This window comes from Syngnathus scovelli, chromosome 6, assembly GCF_024217435.2.
Source record: "Syngnathus scovelli strain Florida chromosome 6, RoL_Ssco_1.2, whole genome shotgun sequence".
Classification (NCBI taxonomy): Eukaryota; Metazoa; Chordata; class Actinopteri; order Syngnathiformes; family Syngnathidae; genus Syngnathus; species Syngnathus scovelli.
Genome location: NC_090852.1, coordinates 8,530,025 through 8,546,810, shown reverse-complemented (window position 1 = coordinate 8,546,810; position 16,786 = coordinate 8,530,025). Strand labels below are relative to the sequence as shown.

General features: G+C 40.2%; 1 protein-coding gene across 11 annotated transcripts in view; it reads left to right on the top strand.

Moving 5' to 3' along the window:
* LOC125970198 (voltage-dependent calcium channel subunit alpha-2/delta-1) overlaps window positions 1-15,767 on the top strand; it is a 59,072-nt gene extending 43,305 nt beyond the window's left edge. For 3 of the 11 annotated variants that reach the window (XM_049722228.2, XM_049722223.2, XM_049722227.2), the window contains 16 exons: window positions 1,813-1,873; window positions 1,988-2,079; window positions 2,957-3,038; window positions 4,120-4,182; window positions 5,289-5,392; window positions 5,848-5,943; window positions 6,472-6,539; window positions 6,635-6,673; window positions 6,746-6,817; window positions 8,198-8,350; window positions 8,445-8,497; window positions 9,386-9,441; window positions 9,717-9,846; window positions 11,360-11,472; window positions 12,398-12,480; window positions 14,647-15,765. In XM_049722228.2, the coding sequence (XP_049578185.1) occupies window positions 1,813-1,873; window positions 1,988-2,079; window positions 2,957-3,038; window positions 4,120-4,182; window positions 5,289-5,392; window positions 5,848-5,943; window positions 6,472-6,539; window positions 6,635-6,673; window positions 6,746-6,817; window positions 8,198-8,350; window positions 8,445-8,497; window positions 9,386-9,441; window positions 9,717-9,846; window positions 11,360-11,472; window positions 12,398-12,480; window positions 14,647-14,760 (1,379 nt within the window). In that variant the 3' untranslated portion in view covers window positions 14,761-15,765. Of the gene's footprint in view, window positions 1-1,812; window positions 1,874-1,987; window positions 2,080-2,956; window positions 3,039-4,119; window positions 4,183-5,288; window positions 5,393-5,847; window positions 5,944-6,471; window positions 6,540-6,634; window positions 6,674-6,745; window positions 6,818-8,197; window positions 8,351-8,444; window positions 8,498-9,385; window positions 9,442-9,716; window positions 9,847-11,359; window positions 11,473-11,570; window positions 11,677-12,397; window positions 12,481-12,763; window positions 12,846-14,646 lie in introns of all 11 variants that reach the window. The other 8 variants (XM_049722225.2, XM_068651099.1, XR_007482037.2 and 5 more) reach the window with 7 other exon arrangements.
* Window positions 15,768-16,786: the final 1,019 nt, after the last annotated feature.

The following is a 16,786-nucleotide window of genomic DNA, read 5'->3' as shown; positions in this document are numbered from 1 at the left end:
CAATAAATCTGCCTGTCATCTTTTTATGCGAAGGATGTCGTTTCATCCCATGGCACGTTTCCATGACAATGTTCAAAGTGGGACATTCAGTGATGGCTTTTGCAGACAGCGCCACCACGCCAGCACGCTTAAAATTCAATCGTGAATGACGCCTGTCTTGTTATTTATGGGATTTTGAATGCTCGTCAGCAACTTGGAGGATTTTTTTTTACGTTTATAGCTACGTTATTTCAATGCATGCCCTGATATTCTAGGTTGATAGAGATTTTTTAACTACTTTCTTGCTCTCTGACTTTACTCCTCTTCTCCCTCTTCTTCATGGGGGTCACAGGGCAAATAGGCAAGTATTTTGCTTCATTCTCTTTATCCAACACCTCATATCTGTCCAAAATGTCGTGTCCGTGCGGGTGCGTGTTCAATCCATCCATTTCACGTCAAACTGTCCCCTTCATACGATTTTAATTTACTATGCAAGCAATATTTTTTATACTAACATTTTAATATTGTTAATTATTCATGTGTATAAACTGTCATTAGGTCCCTGATCTGAACTTCCTGCTTGTGCTGAGTCACTTCAAATAATGCCTAAATTTACTTTCGAGTGTATGTTATGATCTTAAGCCAAATGGTTCTGATCAGGGCTGTGGACTCGGTCGGATTTATGCACCGAGTCCGAGTCCGAGTCTGGCCTCTTGACCACCGAGTCCGAGTCCGGCTGTCCATTTTAATTCATGTGACTGCTTAGTCTTTATTCAAGGCTAATTTAGATCAAAATCTACCAGAACGAACGCAACTGCTTTCACACTGGCTGGTTCGGCTTATATAGGATCCCTTGCTGAGAGCGCGGACATAAAAGTGAGGCGACGTTCCAATCGGACGTCGGATCGATAACATTTTCCCTGCCCTACCGGAGTTGTGCTAGTTCATAACGTAGATCACTCATGGCGTAGTCATAAATGTACGGTTGACAATTTAACCGATAGAAGTGGATACATTGGAACATAACCTACACTCTAATATATTATTTGACATGGTATTAAATGCGTGGCTTTACAAAAATAGTCATTGAAGCCCACCCTTAGCCCTGAGTGCCATTAGCATGAGGCAAAACGCTTGAAAACACACACTCTCGCCCAATTAAATAACCACTCTGAAACACAGGACATGTAAGATAATATTTTTTAATCATTAATTACACCATTATAGCTCAGACATCAATGATATAAGTAGGGTGACATAATCGTCCTTGACCTTGGTACATAATGTAAACATTAGCCTAAGTGCAACTCAACGTGGCAGCATTGATCGTAAGCAGGGCTGTGGACAGTATTCCTACGCGCATTCTCAGCAGCATGATGAAAATAAAATTGAACGTATTTTCTTTATTGTCGGACTCGGTGGACTCGGTCAAAATCAGCACTGAGTCCGGCAAAAATGACCGAGTCCGACCGAGTCCGAGTCCCCGAGTCCGAGTCCACAGCCCTGGTTCTGATGACTGTGTATCACATTCCTGTTTTCAGTTCCATCATTGTCACATTCCTCCTCCTAAAAGCCCCCCCCAAAAAAGCAAGAAATCTTAATGTGTTAAAAGAAATAAGTGAAGTTCAATATTCATTGCTGGTTTCTGACTACAAATGCATGTGTGTGTGCGTGCGTACGTATACACATTATTTATTTATTTTATTTTATCTGCGGACAAGAATCTAATGGCACATCAAAGTTTTTTCGAGGAACCAAAAGTAATGTAAAGTAGTACTTGTCCAGTGATGTAGATTAAGATCTGTATGTGTGTGTGTGTGTGTGTTTCCAAAGTGATGGAAACCCTCCAGTTGGAGAACTTTGACAACTATGGTCACACCTTCATTGCTCCACGGTGAGTGGGTTAAACCCCGCCCCCTGCCCACTTTTCCCGACTCTGAACGTAACGTTGCGCATGCCGGATCAAACGTGGTGCAGAGAGTGAAACTGACGGTTGCTGTTTCTTCAGGGAATACTGCAAAGAGCTGACGTTGTCACTCAACAACACCCAGTTTCTCCTCGATTTCAACCAGTACATTGATAGGAACACTCCAGATGCATGTGAGTCATGCATCTCCCTCATAAATACTCCCACTGATGGTGTTTCGGCCTCAATGTACAATACACGCAGTCATTTAAATGTGAGTGTGTGTTTGAGTGTGCATGCGTCACAATCTATTTCCATTTTTAAGGATGTACAATCTTCCCCCTTGTGCTGACTGTCTGAAGGACAGAGCAGCTCATTTGATGAGTCAGGTCTGAGCAGGGTGACATCAGGCCCGATCGACTGAGCTTCCTAGAAGCGGAGTGTTGTCATTCTCCTTGGTGATTCATCGGGTTTGATTGGTCGTCATCTAATGGATCTCATCGGACGTGATAGCTTACTGCCATTATCCCCCTGCTAATGGAAGCAGCTATCCCAGATCCATTTGGAGCCAAGGTCACACTCGGCTGCTGACTTTGAAAAGTTTGGTGTTCAAACCAGGAGTGTCCAAAGTCTGACATGGGGCCAGCTGAGGTGTTCACTGTATATTCTAGAAAATGAATCGAGGCCCACATCATAATGCGATGAGAAAAAATTACATTGCTGAAAAACAACGCAATCAAAAATAAAACTGACAAAAGTTGAACGCTACAAGATATACTTTTTGATCTTCAGGTGGAATTCTGTACACTGCCTTGAAATACAAGTTTAAATTGTCCCATGATCAATCAAAGTACCTGTATCTTAAATCACATTTTTTATATGGCCCCCAGTCGAAGGAGTTTGGACATCCCTGGTCCAAATTATTAAAGAGTAAGAAATATTATAACCATTTAATTTCAATGACTGCTTGTTTTTCTTCCATTCATGTTGCCATCACAAATTTGTTTGCAAGCCTTGCACTTGAAGCTGTGACATGCATGATATGTGGACTGCATCTGTCTCCAATCACAGGCAATGTATCCCTTGTGAGTCGACTCATCCTGGATGCAGGCCTGACAGCTGAGCTGGTTGACTTGTGGAAAGATCAGAAAGTGTGAGTAGAACTCATCCAAATGTTTCTGCATACTACAAACGTCGACACTGCAGCTATGCTTCATTGTGTTTTGGTAGCTACATGCGTACTGTTTTTGTAACAAACTGCTCAAACTTGGCCCAAGAGTCAGTATGAGTGTTGTGTACCTGGCTTAACTGAAACACAAACAAGGCTTATTGCTACCAGACACAAGTAGCGCTGCCAGGAATCCTTTCAAAACATGTGTAAAAACGTTCCACACTCCATACTATGGAACCACTCAACGAAAATAAATTAGGAGTGTGTGCACAAATTTAAATACTATATCAGGTTCCAATTGGGACTGCTTTCTATCGAGTTGAGGCTCCTTAGACCTTTGCATGATGAGGTTCATACTCCACAAGCATGGCAGGCATGCTGCCTTGAAACCAATTCAGTGTAGCCCACTACTGAGGAGATACGGAACATAAACAAATGTAATTTCACTAAAATCAGTTTCTGGCCCAAAAAATTGAGAGAATTTTTTTGTGTTTGAAAAGAAACATATGACTTTGATGCTTTTTTAAAATATTTTTTGTTTTTTGTAACACTTAAAATTATGAAACCAGGCAACCAAGACCGAGTGAGAGCTTTTGTAGGTGAATAATTTATTTACAGATGTAAAGCTAAGAAAGCGATAAAGTGATACATATGCACTTCGTACCATACAGATACAAAGTCTGATTGAGTGTTTGGTTTATAAATTTGAAGAATATAAACATCTATAGTTAAAATGTGCTGGAGGGGTGAAAATATTTTTTCATTTTCTTCTCTGCAATAGCGGCTTGGCATTACGCATACAAATAAAGAGTCTAGGAAAATACAGTAAAACATTTTGGAAGGCAAGGGAGATGAGTTGATTCCAGTTTCCGTTGGGTTCTGGATTCTGTTTTGACATTTGGACCACATTTTTGGTAGCGAATTCCAATGGTCCCCTCTACATTGACAAGTGACTCTGGTTGTGAAATTCAAGAGTGTCTTTTTTCCCAGCTGGGACTCACAGATGCAGTATTTGTCAGCATGATCCACTTTGAAGCTTGACTGTGTTTTTCCATCCTCTCAGGAATGGGACAGTGGCCAGGTTTGTAGCCACAGATGGAGGAATCACAAGAGTCTTCCCGAGAAGGTACCCCTCCCTGCTCGTCGTTGATGTTGTTCTTCTCCGACGCGGCCAACCTAGCCTGCGAGCTACGAGCTGTGCAAATGTGTGCTGTGAAAATTGAAAGGGGCTGTGATACTTTGTTAGAGCTCTTTCTGGCTGCTCCATTGACTCTTGAAGATGAAGGATTAGGCTCTTGCAGCACATGGATCACTCCATGTGTGCGTGTAGGAACCACATGCATTTTATTTTCCTCTATTTCTTCATCTTTGCTATGCATGGGTGGTCTAATTTTTCCACAAGTGAGTTTAACATTAGTCATAATCACATCCTGCTCATTTCCATATGCAAAATATAGACAGTGATGCATCTTCAGGTCACTTCTTTTGACACATACACATATCAAGCATTGATATTTTTAGTAATATGCTCAAAAGGAATATTTCAGCTCTTTTGATTTATAAACTGAAAAAGTATTATGTTTAGGGAGTATTCATAATAATCTATAACAGCATTAGGGTTCGGGTCCAAGTTTGGGTTTTCTAAATTAAAGAAAAATTGCTTGTTCTTTGAAGGTTATTTAAAATAACTTGTACTGTGCTCGTACTTTGAAATAATTCAAAGCGCAACGACGATTTGAGACTCAACTATATTGTAATAGAAACCCCGCTGTTCATAATTTCTTCCACCATGTCTAAAGGCCGAGTTCCAACTAAAAAAAAAAAAAGTCAGTCAACGCTGGCACTTAATCTTCAGGCTGCCGCTAGAAAGAAAGACAAAAAGTCAGTAGATGCCTACTAAAAGACCTGAAATTTGTTTGGGGTTAACCAGAGATGCTTTAAATAATGGCAGGTGTGTTCTGACTCCTATTTAACATAGGTTTGGATGTTATTGAACACAGAAATATTCCAATTCCCATAGTGTGTATGAATTGGACATTTCTGTCACCATTCAGCCCTTTCTGTCACTGCTGGGTCTTATTTTAATCCGCAATAATTCATAAATAATCAAATGAAACATGTTTATGCCAGCAGAAGATGTAACTTTTAAAACAGATCAATTTCACCCACAGCATAACAGAAGCATTAATGACAAGTTTTAACAATTAATATTTCTACAATTTTTGTTTTTAGCACTGGAGAAGAATGGATGGAGAACCCAGAGCCGTACGAGTCAAGCTTCTACAAGAGAGCCCTGGACAACGACATATACATTTTCACCGCACCGACCTTTAACAGTAAGAATCTTGTGTGGCTGTACTTTGGTACTGGAGCGTTTCTTCAGTTTGGTCTGGCATCGAGCATTAGCGGCCTTCAGCTCAAACCCTCTAGGCGAAGATTACGCTCGTACGCCGATGACATCATGACTTTTATCCTCGGTCCCTTACAGTATGTCTGTCGGCACTCATTCTCTGTCTCACTCTTGGACTGTGAGCTTCCTCTCGAGTTTATCTTTGCTAATCTCTCTGGCAGACTTCAGGGGAGGCAAACAATGTGTGTAAAGCAGTTGGGGTAACAGTTGACTGGATTAACACATGGGGGGTTCCTGAGCTCCACCAGGCTTAATGTGAATTACAAGCGTTCCTCATCATGGATAACAATTATTCCCATTTGAAGTGTGGTTCTGAAACGCTCGCTTCTGCCAAATGTGCAATGATTGCATTCAGTGTTCCCTCGTCTGTCCTTCACTCAGTTGCAGCAGAAGGCAGAGAGAGCGTCTCCGAATCTGGTATCCTCGTCAGCAAAGCCATAGATCTCACCATCAATGAAGTCACGCTTAAGCCAGCAGGTCAGTCGTGTTTAATCCCACATGGATTGTGACTGCTTGTGACAAAGACTTCAAGTGAAACCCGGTTCAGTTGCCCAAATCAATATTTATTGTAAAAAGCCTTTCAATTCAAGTACATTAAAAAACAAAACAAAAAATACAAACAAGTAATTTAGGGAATGACTAAAAGGCACAGGTTTGCTGTATATCCGAATCACTGTATTATGGCTTTATCACACATGTTACGCTAATCAAATTTTCCATTCATCAGTTGACCTACCAAGCATGTTTTTGGAATGTAGGAAGAAGCCAGAGCACACCCACGCAAGCAAATGGAATATGCAAACTCCACTCAGCCAAGATTCAAACCTATAGAACCTCCAAATATGAAGCAGACATGCTAATCGCTAGTCCACGTTCTGCTCTGAATTGAATTTTGAGAATCAACAAACGTGCATCCACCAAATTGAGTCATTTGAAAATGTAAGAAATAAAACAAAACAAATCACAACATTGTTGATGTATTTGTGCTGCTGGTCTGGTTTGTAGTGGTGGGAGTGAAACTCGATGTCACTTACTGGATGAACAGTTTCATGAATGCTACACTTAAAGAGAATGTAAGTGATGTGCTTATGATCCTATGTATATTTATTATTATTCATTTTCACACATTTAGGCGTTAGCACCCAATTCACTTTATTCATTCTTTCAGTGCAAAGATGAGATCTGTGGCTGTATGAGGAATGACAAGGTAAAACAATGCATGTTTAAAAAAACACACATCACTTGTGACTTGAACCTAAACTATTTTGCCCCTTTGCAGCATGTCGACTGCGTGATCCTAGATGATGGTGGCTTTCTGCTCATGTCCAATCAGGATGATTACATCAGTTTGGTGAGTTTCTTCATAATAAAGACACATGTCAATGTCGTTTAATGGCTAAAAAAATATGCATCAACTAAGATGATACATATAGTGTGAAGGTAGAAAAGCCCACTGGAGTTTTATGAAAAAATATCCCAGGATGAATCATTTAGCCATATCGTTCAGAAAGATAACATCAGAAACTTTATAAGTCAACTATTGCGTCTCGTGAGACTGCATCAGTCTCCTTACCAAGGTCAGGCAAAGGACTCATGTCTAAGTTACAAAGATGGCTTACTTGCTTGCTCTGAGCTCCTTTCAAAGCTCCTCCAGGATGTGGGTTCATCCATGCCCCTACTAAAGTACAACATCAGACGCAGGAGGATGATCAAAGTTCAGGTTATGTCAGTCGGGGATGCTTTATTGAAGTGAGTCTCTTGTGGGTGTGAGCCTCTCACAGTGAGATACTGACTGCAGACTGCTGCAGGTCCCTATGGTCCAATGTTAGTACTATATGTAGTGGTCTGAGTAATGCTTCTTGTCAGTCATGATAGGACATACTCTATGTTCCTGATTTTAAAGGAGACATATCGTGCTGTTTCGGCCACTTCAGGAAGTGGCTGAAACATGTTAAGCAGGTAAACAGACTCGTCAGTGTCTTACTACAAGAAAGTATTCTTAAATTGTACCAAAAGTGCCTTAATAAAGTGCTTATGTCAAAATACACTGAATATCATCATTGTAATCTGTTGTTATTTTCAGATGGATCATGAGATTGAGTCTGTGGCTTTTCATTTTCATGGTCTGTGGTTTAAAAAAAAACATCAGCTTTTGACCACGCATAGAAATCAAACTCTGATTCTTTGGCGCCGGCTTAACCAATTCAACCAGACAGTTGTGAACTGTCTGCCACCTTAATTCAGACCATCTGCTTGAATTTTGTTTCTGATCAGGCCTTTATTGGTTGGATCATGAATAGAACAAAACAAACAAATGCCAGTGGCTCTGAAATTTATTTTCTATGACTGAAGTCCGCCTGTGAAAAAGTAATGTATCCTACAGAAAATGGAAGTATTTCACTGGAGTAACTTTTACACCACTTGGAAAGCAAAAAAAAAAATATTATTTTTCTGCCATGGCCATATGGCCGTGGCAGAAATATAATACTGTTGCATAACATTTGACATTTTAGAAGTGAGCAAAGCGGAAAAGGACATTGCAATATCTCACTCCACAAGATGTGTTGACAGCTGCCTGCTTAAAAGGATTGTCTGCATGTGACTGAACTCAGCATGCAAATTAGTTGAAAGCAGATGCCAGTTTCTTCAGAACTGATCCACAGCAATGTAAAGCCCCAAGTCAGTCACTTAAAAGGTTTTTCCCAACTGAGTGTCCCTTTCATGTGTCCAGATAGGTCAGTTCTTTGGCGAGGTGGATCCCGTGCTGATGATCAACCTGGTCAACACCTCTTTGTATTCCTTCAACAAGACCTACGATTACCAGTCTGTGTGCGACCCGGAGAAAGACAGCAAGGCTGCGGCGGGGCCCCGCTCTATCTATGTGGTTGGTTGCTTCTTGGATTTGCTTTGCCATGTGGGGGGGGGGGGGGGGGGGATTTGAAAGGGTTTTAAACTCTATATCTGACTTTTTTTTGTAGCCAACTATAGCAGATTTGCTCAGTATTGCCTGGTGGGCTTCCGCTGCTGCCTGGTGAGTGCATTTGTACAATAGATTCTGCATATATCCATGTTTTATGGTAATCATTTCCATTGGTGGGATTGTTTGGTGCAGTTGGATTCAATTTCCTTCCTTTAAAGGTAGTATGATTATTAGTATGTATGGTCACTGGCGGGGTGTGGGGGCACTGCCTCCCGCCCGGCTGGAACATGTTTGGACCACCCAGACGAGATTAATTATTTTGGGGTATATTCTGAGCAATAGTAAAGTCAATAGTTGCAATAAATAATTGTCTGAAAAACACTTATAGTCCATAAATATAGAACGATCACATGAAATACAGTAAGTACAACATTAAATAAGCAGCTTGTTCTATGTGACCAAGTATAACTATTTTATCCATTGTTAAGTGTCAGCACTAAAAGTCACCTTACCCAATATTTGGGTTGCGACAATAATCGGTTGAAATTTTAATTGTCTTGCCACTTGGTAGATTTGGCCTTTTGAGTTATTTATAGTTAATAATACATTATATGTCAGAGAAACAAAGTTACCGTATTTTCCAGACTAATAGCCACTACATTTTCCACATGCTTTGAACCCTGCGGCTTATAGTCCAGTGCGTCATATCTATGGCTTTTTTATGATTTGTATGATATTGTGTAATTTCTGCATATTCTCTTACATATGGAAATTAAACTTTAAATGGCTTATAGTCTGCTGCGGCTTATACTTATATGAGCAAAACGGGATTTTCCCCGAAATTTTCCTGTTGCAGCTCATAGTCCAGTTTTGGTATATTGTGAGCAAAAAAAGTTTAATTCCTGCCTTAAAGGTAAACATGTATTTCTCTGTTAAACTAAATCATCAATCTTAACTCTAAAATATCAGCCTAACCTCTGCATTATTTTCCTTTTGTAGGTCCATACTCCAGCAACTCTTTTATGGCCTCATGTTCCCCAATCTACTGGAGGCAGGTGAGCAACACAATCGTTTACCGTTGTTCCCACTTTTTGCTTCTCTTCCACGAACTGCTCGAAATAGCTTTGCATATCACCAGCGCTTAATCATTGAGTATTGCTTGGTGTTAGGATGAACCATTCCAACCATGTTGTTCAAGCTTGTTGAGTAGAAAAGAAAAAGGTGATGTCGTCATTGTCAAGATTTTTATGTCAAACAGTTTTGTTATTGCTGTGGTAATGTGCAGTGGAAAAGCGGCGCTATATTTACAGCTTGTGCAAACCTCATTTAGCAGAGTCAGCCGATGACGACATTCCTGACGCCATGTTTAAAGAAAGCTGCATCACAGAGCAGACGCAATACTTCTTTGACAACGATGAAAGATCCTACTCGGGGGTCCTGGATTGTGGAAACTGTTCGAGGTATGTCTGTTAATTCCTTTGAGTATACTCTGCGTATATATTAACTTTTCATGCACCCCTACAAAGTGGATTTTCACCTCTAAATGTGTATGTAGTGTATATGACACTATAAAGTTGTCCCGCCCTTCCTCAGATGATTTTTCCGTTTAATGATCCGTGGGGATAGGTTATGAATCGTGTTGCCTTCCTGAAGGGCCTTTTTTCGGTTTTTACTTCAGGCGGCTTCTCTTACGAGTTCCAATCAGGCCCATTTGACCTTGATCCGTCACTGACAGGAATTGCAGGGGAAAGCACAAATGTCCTTTTATCTATTCGACTTCTCCCAGTCTCTGGCTTTTCTTCAATTTTGCCAATCTTCACGGGCCTCTGCACATTTACTTTGCTCTAACCTTCTTTTGTGTCAATTTAGAGGTTAAATATGGCTGTAATTACCCGATGTTATGGGTCCCGCATGTCTGGTTCCCAATGTTAACCGCTGCACACACACAAAGCCTCATGGTGGCCATAAAAAGTCCAATAAGAGAACAGCTTGGAGAGGCCACATGTACACCTGCATTGGTCCAAGCAGTATGTATCAAATGGGACTGCTTATATTACATAGCAGCTCATAAAGTAAATCACTGTAATTTTAGCCGAACTACTAAGAATATAATATATTTGCACTCCTTGGATAAAAGCTTACCTACCTTAGGTTAATCCTGTTTCGGTGATGACGATTGGATAGATAGATTTATGGAGGGGGTTGTTGGATGAATGGATACATATGTGGCTGTAGGAAAAGATAAATGAACGGGTGGACGGGCGAGAGTAAATGATGACTAAATAAATGTGATAGAAGGATAGCACATGGTTGTATTATAATGGGAAATAGTTGGATGCATTGATAGCTTGACAGATAAAGATCGATAGACATGGAATTTATAGATGGATGGATGGATGGAAATACCACTTTTTAAAGGAAATAATGTTATTTTTTGGCTTGAAATAAATTCCTACATTACTTATTCAGTTTTCAAGAAAGGTGGGTCGTCTGATTTACAACACTGTCCTAGTTCAAAGCGCTCGAGGCGAATGTAAACCACAAAGATGGCTGATCTCGATAAATTGTTTATTCTACTGGTTCTTCAAAATGCATTTTGGCCTCCAGCAAACTTTCATTTGAGTGCATAAATAAAGGAATATCTTATGTTCAAAGCAATTCATTCATTTCACCAAATTCATAAAGGGATATAACGGCATAATTTTACGCCGTCTTTACAAAACAGTTGTTATGTGGTTATTTTGAATAACGTAATAATAAATAAATAAAGATGAATATGTATGTGTATGGTCTTGTAAATGATGTTTAGCCATTCACGTTCTGTGTCTCCATGGGGGTCACCAGTGTTGAGTGTCACTGTTTTTATGTTTGTTTTTTCAACCTTATTTAGAGAGAAACATTGTCCTCAAACCATAAAATTATTGTATGATTGCCAACTAAATTCATGCTGCATCATCTCCGTGTGCCTTTGAGGATGTATCGAGCGGAGAAGCTGCCAAACACCAACCTTGTGTTCCTGATCACCGACGCCAAGGACACGTGTTTGTCATGTGACCCCAGACCACTGCGACAGGCTGAACAACCCTGTATCCTTTCACTCAAGTCGTAAATAGTCAACATGAAGGTGACATTTTTTTTTTTTTTTTTATTTTTTTTTTAACTCCCGGGTCCTTCCATCCATCAGCCCTTGTGACAAGAGAGCTTTAAAGTGGGCATCCAAGGACACACGCCGAAGCACTTTCCAGCAGGTCCGCGGGTGAGCAGTAAACCAGATGCGGCACGTATGAAAGGTGCTCTCACATTACTACCAGATTGGCTTTTCTTTGTTTCTGGCTTGTACGCCACCATCACGTTGAATTAAGGTTAAGAGCAGAGGTGCACTTGTGTGGTGAAATGTCGGCAGGATATCTGTTTGACAGATGTGGCTTAAATGTGGCTTCTTGCTGCTCCAATCGTAAAGGTGTCATCGCGGGCATTTGCCGCGGGGTCACTGCAGGGCGCACTTGATGCCACTAAGGTAATGGTGCCTGCGCAGTTTAACACGGGCGGACAAATAGAACTATTTGTTGGCTTTTGGTCTCAATTGGGCTTTTAGCTGTGATTGTTTTTATTGTCTTACTCGGTGTTAAGTCGGATTTATTGTTTCCTGATGTGATTCGGTGTCTTGTGTGTCTGCGGTTTGCTCCTCGACATGTGTTTGACTTGCACGCTGTCAAATTTGTGTCTTGTTAGTTTTGTTTTACGCCTTCTGTGTCGATTTAATCAGTTCCTTAACCAGTCGGGTTTTGATTTTTCTGAGGACATAACAATCGGTAATTTTTTTTTCTTCTTGTTTAGTTTTTTTAAAAGATTTTTTTGCCTGTATTGAAATCATTAGTTCCATACACAACCCAGTTTTATCCACTAAGCAGACACCAACATAACATGTGCAATGGCAGGTACTTTGTGTTATAAATATTATTCTGGAATATCAACACAATGTAGTAGTTTTCCTGAAAACTGGGTTTTCAGCTGAAGGTCCAGATCCGTGCGAGCTGGCCCAGAACCCGAGGTACCGCAAAGGGCCAGACGTATGCTTCGACAATAACGAAAATGTAAGATTCGGATTCCGTATGTGTGTTCAGACATGAGCTTTTTTCAGTTAATGTGTCATTCGTTGTCAGATTCTGATCAGTTTTGGCCTTTGGGTGTGATGTCATCTGTCTGCTCACACCATCAACTCATCTATTGTGTCCACATTTGTCATTTTCAACCATTTTTCATGCATTGCTTTCTGTTTTCCTGTGTTCCTGTTGTTTCTTCATGATTTCTGTATTCATCTTCTCATATTATTTGTCTGTGCCTTCCATTGGCCGCGGCTATCATCCGTCACGCTAGGATGAGCCCTTGTGTCCAATCAGCAGAGGGTCCACATTGAGCTACTCGCTTCTTGTTTCTGTTGCTGCTGCTCACTTTTTGGGTTAGTGTGCCTCTGTAGTATAGAAGGGTCCAGAATAATATTGCATATTTTATGCCAATTTTTATCTATATTTCAATGACTATGCTTTAGGTCAGGTTTGTTTTTTGCCACTCTAAGAATTTTAAACCATATACCCTTTTGAGGACAACATAAAATGAAAATAAACCATTAAAAGCGAGAAGCTTGAACAAAAAAATGATTGTTTTACTTTATCAAACAGGAAATTATTATTATTATTATTATTATTATTATTATTATTATTATTATATTATTATTATAATTATTATTATTATTATTATTATTATTATTATTATTATTATTATTATTATTATTATGCTGAATTAAAATGGAAATTTCATAACTTTTTATTTATTTATGAATGAACGAACAATATTTTTAAATAATTGTTATAATCATATTGTTATACATATTTCTAAATAAATTACTTCAATATTTTCCCGTTGTAGCATTTGCGTCACGACTAATAAAGTGCTTTGCATAGGACGTCATTCCAGGAAACAATATTTCAGCTGCTTTGTTCATACCCATTAGCATTCAATTCATTACATGGATTCCACCAAAGAAAAAAAAGGGGGTGATGCGGTTCATGTGCTGCATAAATCAGCATAAATTGACTAAATCAAAGGAGGACTCTGAATAAAATATTGGTCCTGACCAGCCAACGTTCCAGCGTTTATAAGCTGTCTAAATATTTAGTCTTAAAAAATGGTCTCATATCTGTTAGCCATGCCTTTCATTGTTTTTTAATAGCTTCTTAGATCAGGACATTTGATGTCTGTGAATGTGTGCTGGAATGCCGAAAGAGGAAATAGGAAGTGGGCCTTTCTCATCTTTCCATCTTTGCCTTCCTTACTTTTGGCTGCGCTCCTCATAGGGAGACAGATTGTGTCACTGAGGTAAACAGAGGAAGCCCCGTTCGGCTTTCCTGCCTTTTGAATCAAGGCAACTCCGAAACCTTTTCAAGCCCTGCTCCTGGCATGCTCGAGCTTCCTGAGTACTCCTAACACACACTCACAGACATGAACTGTAGTAAGGCTAGTACTAAATGTTGTGCTAACCAAAACAGCAGCACCTAGTAAGAAGAATTTATCAATGGATTTTTTTTGTTTTTGTTCATACAAATAAAAGGCCTCCCCATACCAGCGATATATTATTAACAGGGTGGAGTATGTATTAAAATTGCAAGTGGTCATTGTAGGGTTTAAAGGATTCATGGCAGCGTATTTCCCAACCTGCTTTTGAAACAAAACCCGAGGCCGCATGCATGAATGCTCTTGGTTTTAGATAGAACATCTGGTTGTGGTGAACTTCAACCTCGTTACTAGAGGAATGAGTGTAGCAATAAACAAAGCGGTCACAAAAACCACGTCACTACGGTAAACACTCCCGTGCTGCCACAATTGATGGCAATAACGTAAAGCCATTGAGCATGAAAAAATAATCTAAATAGTTTATCTCAGTTTAGAAAATACAATTGAAGTTACGCATTTTGGAACATCACAGCATATTGTTATACCGCTGTGCAAACTAGTCCATTGATCAACGTCTGTAACGTCGAATCCCTAAATTTGTTCATTCAGAATGGATTGCAATTTTTCAAATGTACAATGATGAGCATGTTTTGACTCAGTAACCATGATTTGTATTGCGTCATCATGCTCAATTGTATTGTAATTTAATTTCCCTGCATTCAACACGATTTTTGGCCAAACAATTTCCATCAGTGTTGAGTTTGTTGTCAGTGTCTGTGTTTTTAACTCACAAAGTATTTGCCCCGCAGGAAGACGACTCTGATTGCGGCGGAGGAACCGGCCTGAGCCCAAGCCTTAGAACCACGTTCACTCTCCAGCTGCTTCTGCTGCTGTTGCTCGGCTTTCCTTCGTCAAGCTCGTGACGCCTAGAAACGTCTAAACCGACACGACTAGCATGACTGTCAGTGTATGTAGAGGAAACTAAGCAGCCAAAACGTTCTCAACGAGCAAAGGTCTCATGCCACATGAGGAAACCGGAGGGACGCCCTCCCGGATGGTATGCTGATTTTACAAATGTGGTGTTATTTTGTTCCCTGCGCAGTCTCGGCGTCTTTGTTTTCTGATGCCAAAGGTTTCTTGCTCATTTCATTCTCAATCCTTATCCAGTTCCCGTTTTCATGCTGTACCCCAAAAGATTCACCTGAGGGGTGCAAGGGTAAGCGCAAACCAAACCCTTTAATTCTGTTTTGTTTTCAAGATTGTGTGCTCACTGACAGCGTTGATTTGTGTGGTTGTTGCTATTGTTTGTATTGATGGCGTATCAAGCCCGAGTAACCCCGCATCCCGTCATTCTTTTTGTTGTCGAGTATTTAAAAAATGTACTGTACCTGCTCAACAACCATTTTGCTACTAGCTCAGTGTTGTATTGTAGCGCTGTGTGCTTTATATCAAGCAAAAGACAATATAGTAATTAAAGCCCTATCATGAAAAAAATGAACACGCTGTCCCAAAATGTTGATTTCTAAATGTTCCACAAACTATAATCCCCAATTTAATATTAATTTTACAACATTGCCTCCAAAAATAAGCCTGATGGTTTATTGACGATTTGGAAACTTTTCACCTGAAGTGCGCACTCTCATGAGTTTCACTTACAATCCAGGCTAAATTTAGCTCCAGAAATACAAAAATGTTAATCCCTCAGTTGATCCCAATTCCAGCCTTTTTGGCAGAGTAGGTTTGTTTTCCCATGGTGCCACGGGAAATTCTTGGAGCTTTTGCCATGCTGAAAAGATGTACGTGTGAATTTAAAAATACATTTTAGAATTGCCAAGGAATTACCGTACCATGACACCAACGCTCCAAGTGGTTGTAGAATCAAACATTTACTGTATTACGGTCTTAATTCATATATATATATATATATATATATATATATTATTCTTTTTTTTTATTTTTATTTTTTTGATGCACTGGATTCCCAGTGCCTGCATCTGAACTCAGATGCCCCTTTTCCCACTGCACACTCGACATTGACACAAACAATGTTCTACCTCTAGTCCCTGCTCAGTTGAGGTTCCAAGCATATGCATAATGTCAAAATTGATCTGAAATTAGATTTGTCAGCCTCGAAGCAAAGTGAGCTATCCATCCCAAACGGAACTTGCTCTGTAATGTGCACCACTGCCACCTACAGGACTGGAGTAAAGTGAGTCAATTCTTACGAAAATCTTCTCATTTTTGATTGTGTAATGTCAAGCAAAATGTTATTTTGCTGGGATGTAGTTGAACAGTGCTTATGTGCAATTTCCTACTAAATTCTTGTGAAAGCGTGTTAAGGGCCAAAACCTGAAGGATTGATGAGAATGCACGTTCTTCCTGCATCCACCTCAGCCAAAAGCAGACTCCAATTCACGCTCCAACATTTTGCTGAATTTGCTTTCTGCTTTCTCTCTGTAACACCTGACTCAGGAGCCAAGATGACTTGTGAATGAGCTCAACATCAAACATGACTGTCTTTGTTTTCCCTGCCCTCTTCCTGCTTGTTTCCTCTTTGTGTCGCTCTCTTAAAAGTGCTGTGAAACAGACGCTGGCTTCAGGCCTGCGCGTCGAAAACGCTGCAAAGTTCCCGGGTTGAGCTTTTTTGTTTATTGTGTTTCGAGCGCCCCCGCGGTCGGCATCAGGGCCTGCTGGAGAGAACATGAGAGGACAAAGAATGAGTGATCATCCAGCATTACCTTACCTCTCCGTTTTAATCAGCATCATGGTCACCACGTGCATGCCTTCTGAGGTTCAAGTTCTCTCCACCTTGCCTTCGTGTTGCGCTGCCGGTGCCAGGTGTGCAGCTGATGCCTGTTTATCAAAGTGTTGACGTGTGTTTATACGGGGGGGGGCAGAGTCCCCTTCTCCCCTCCTCCATATCTGATTGTGCTTTAATACTGTACATTA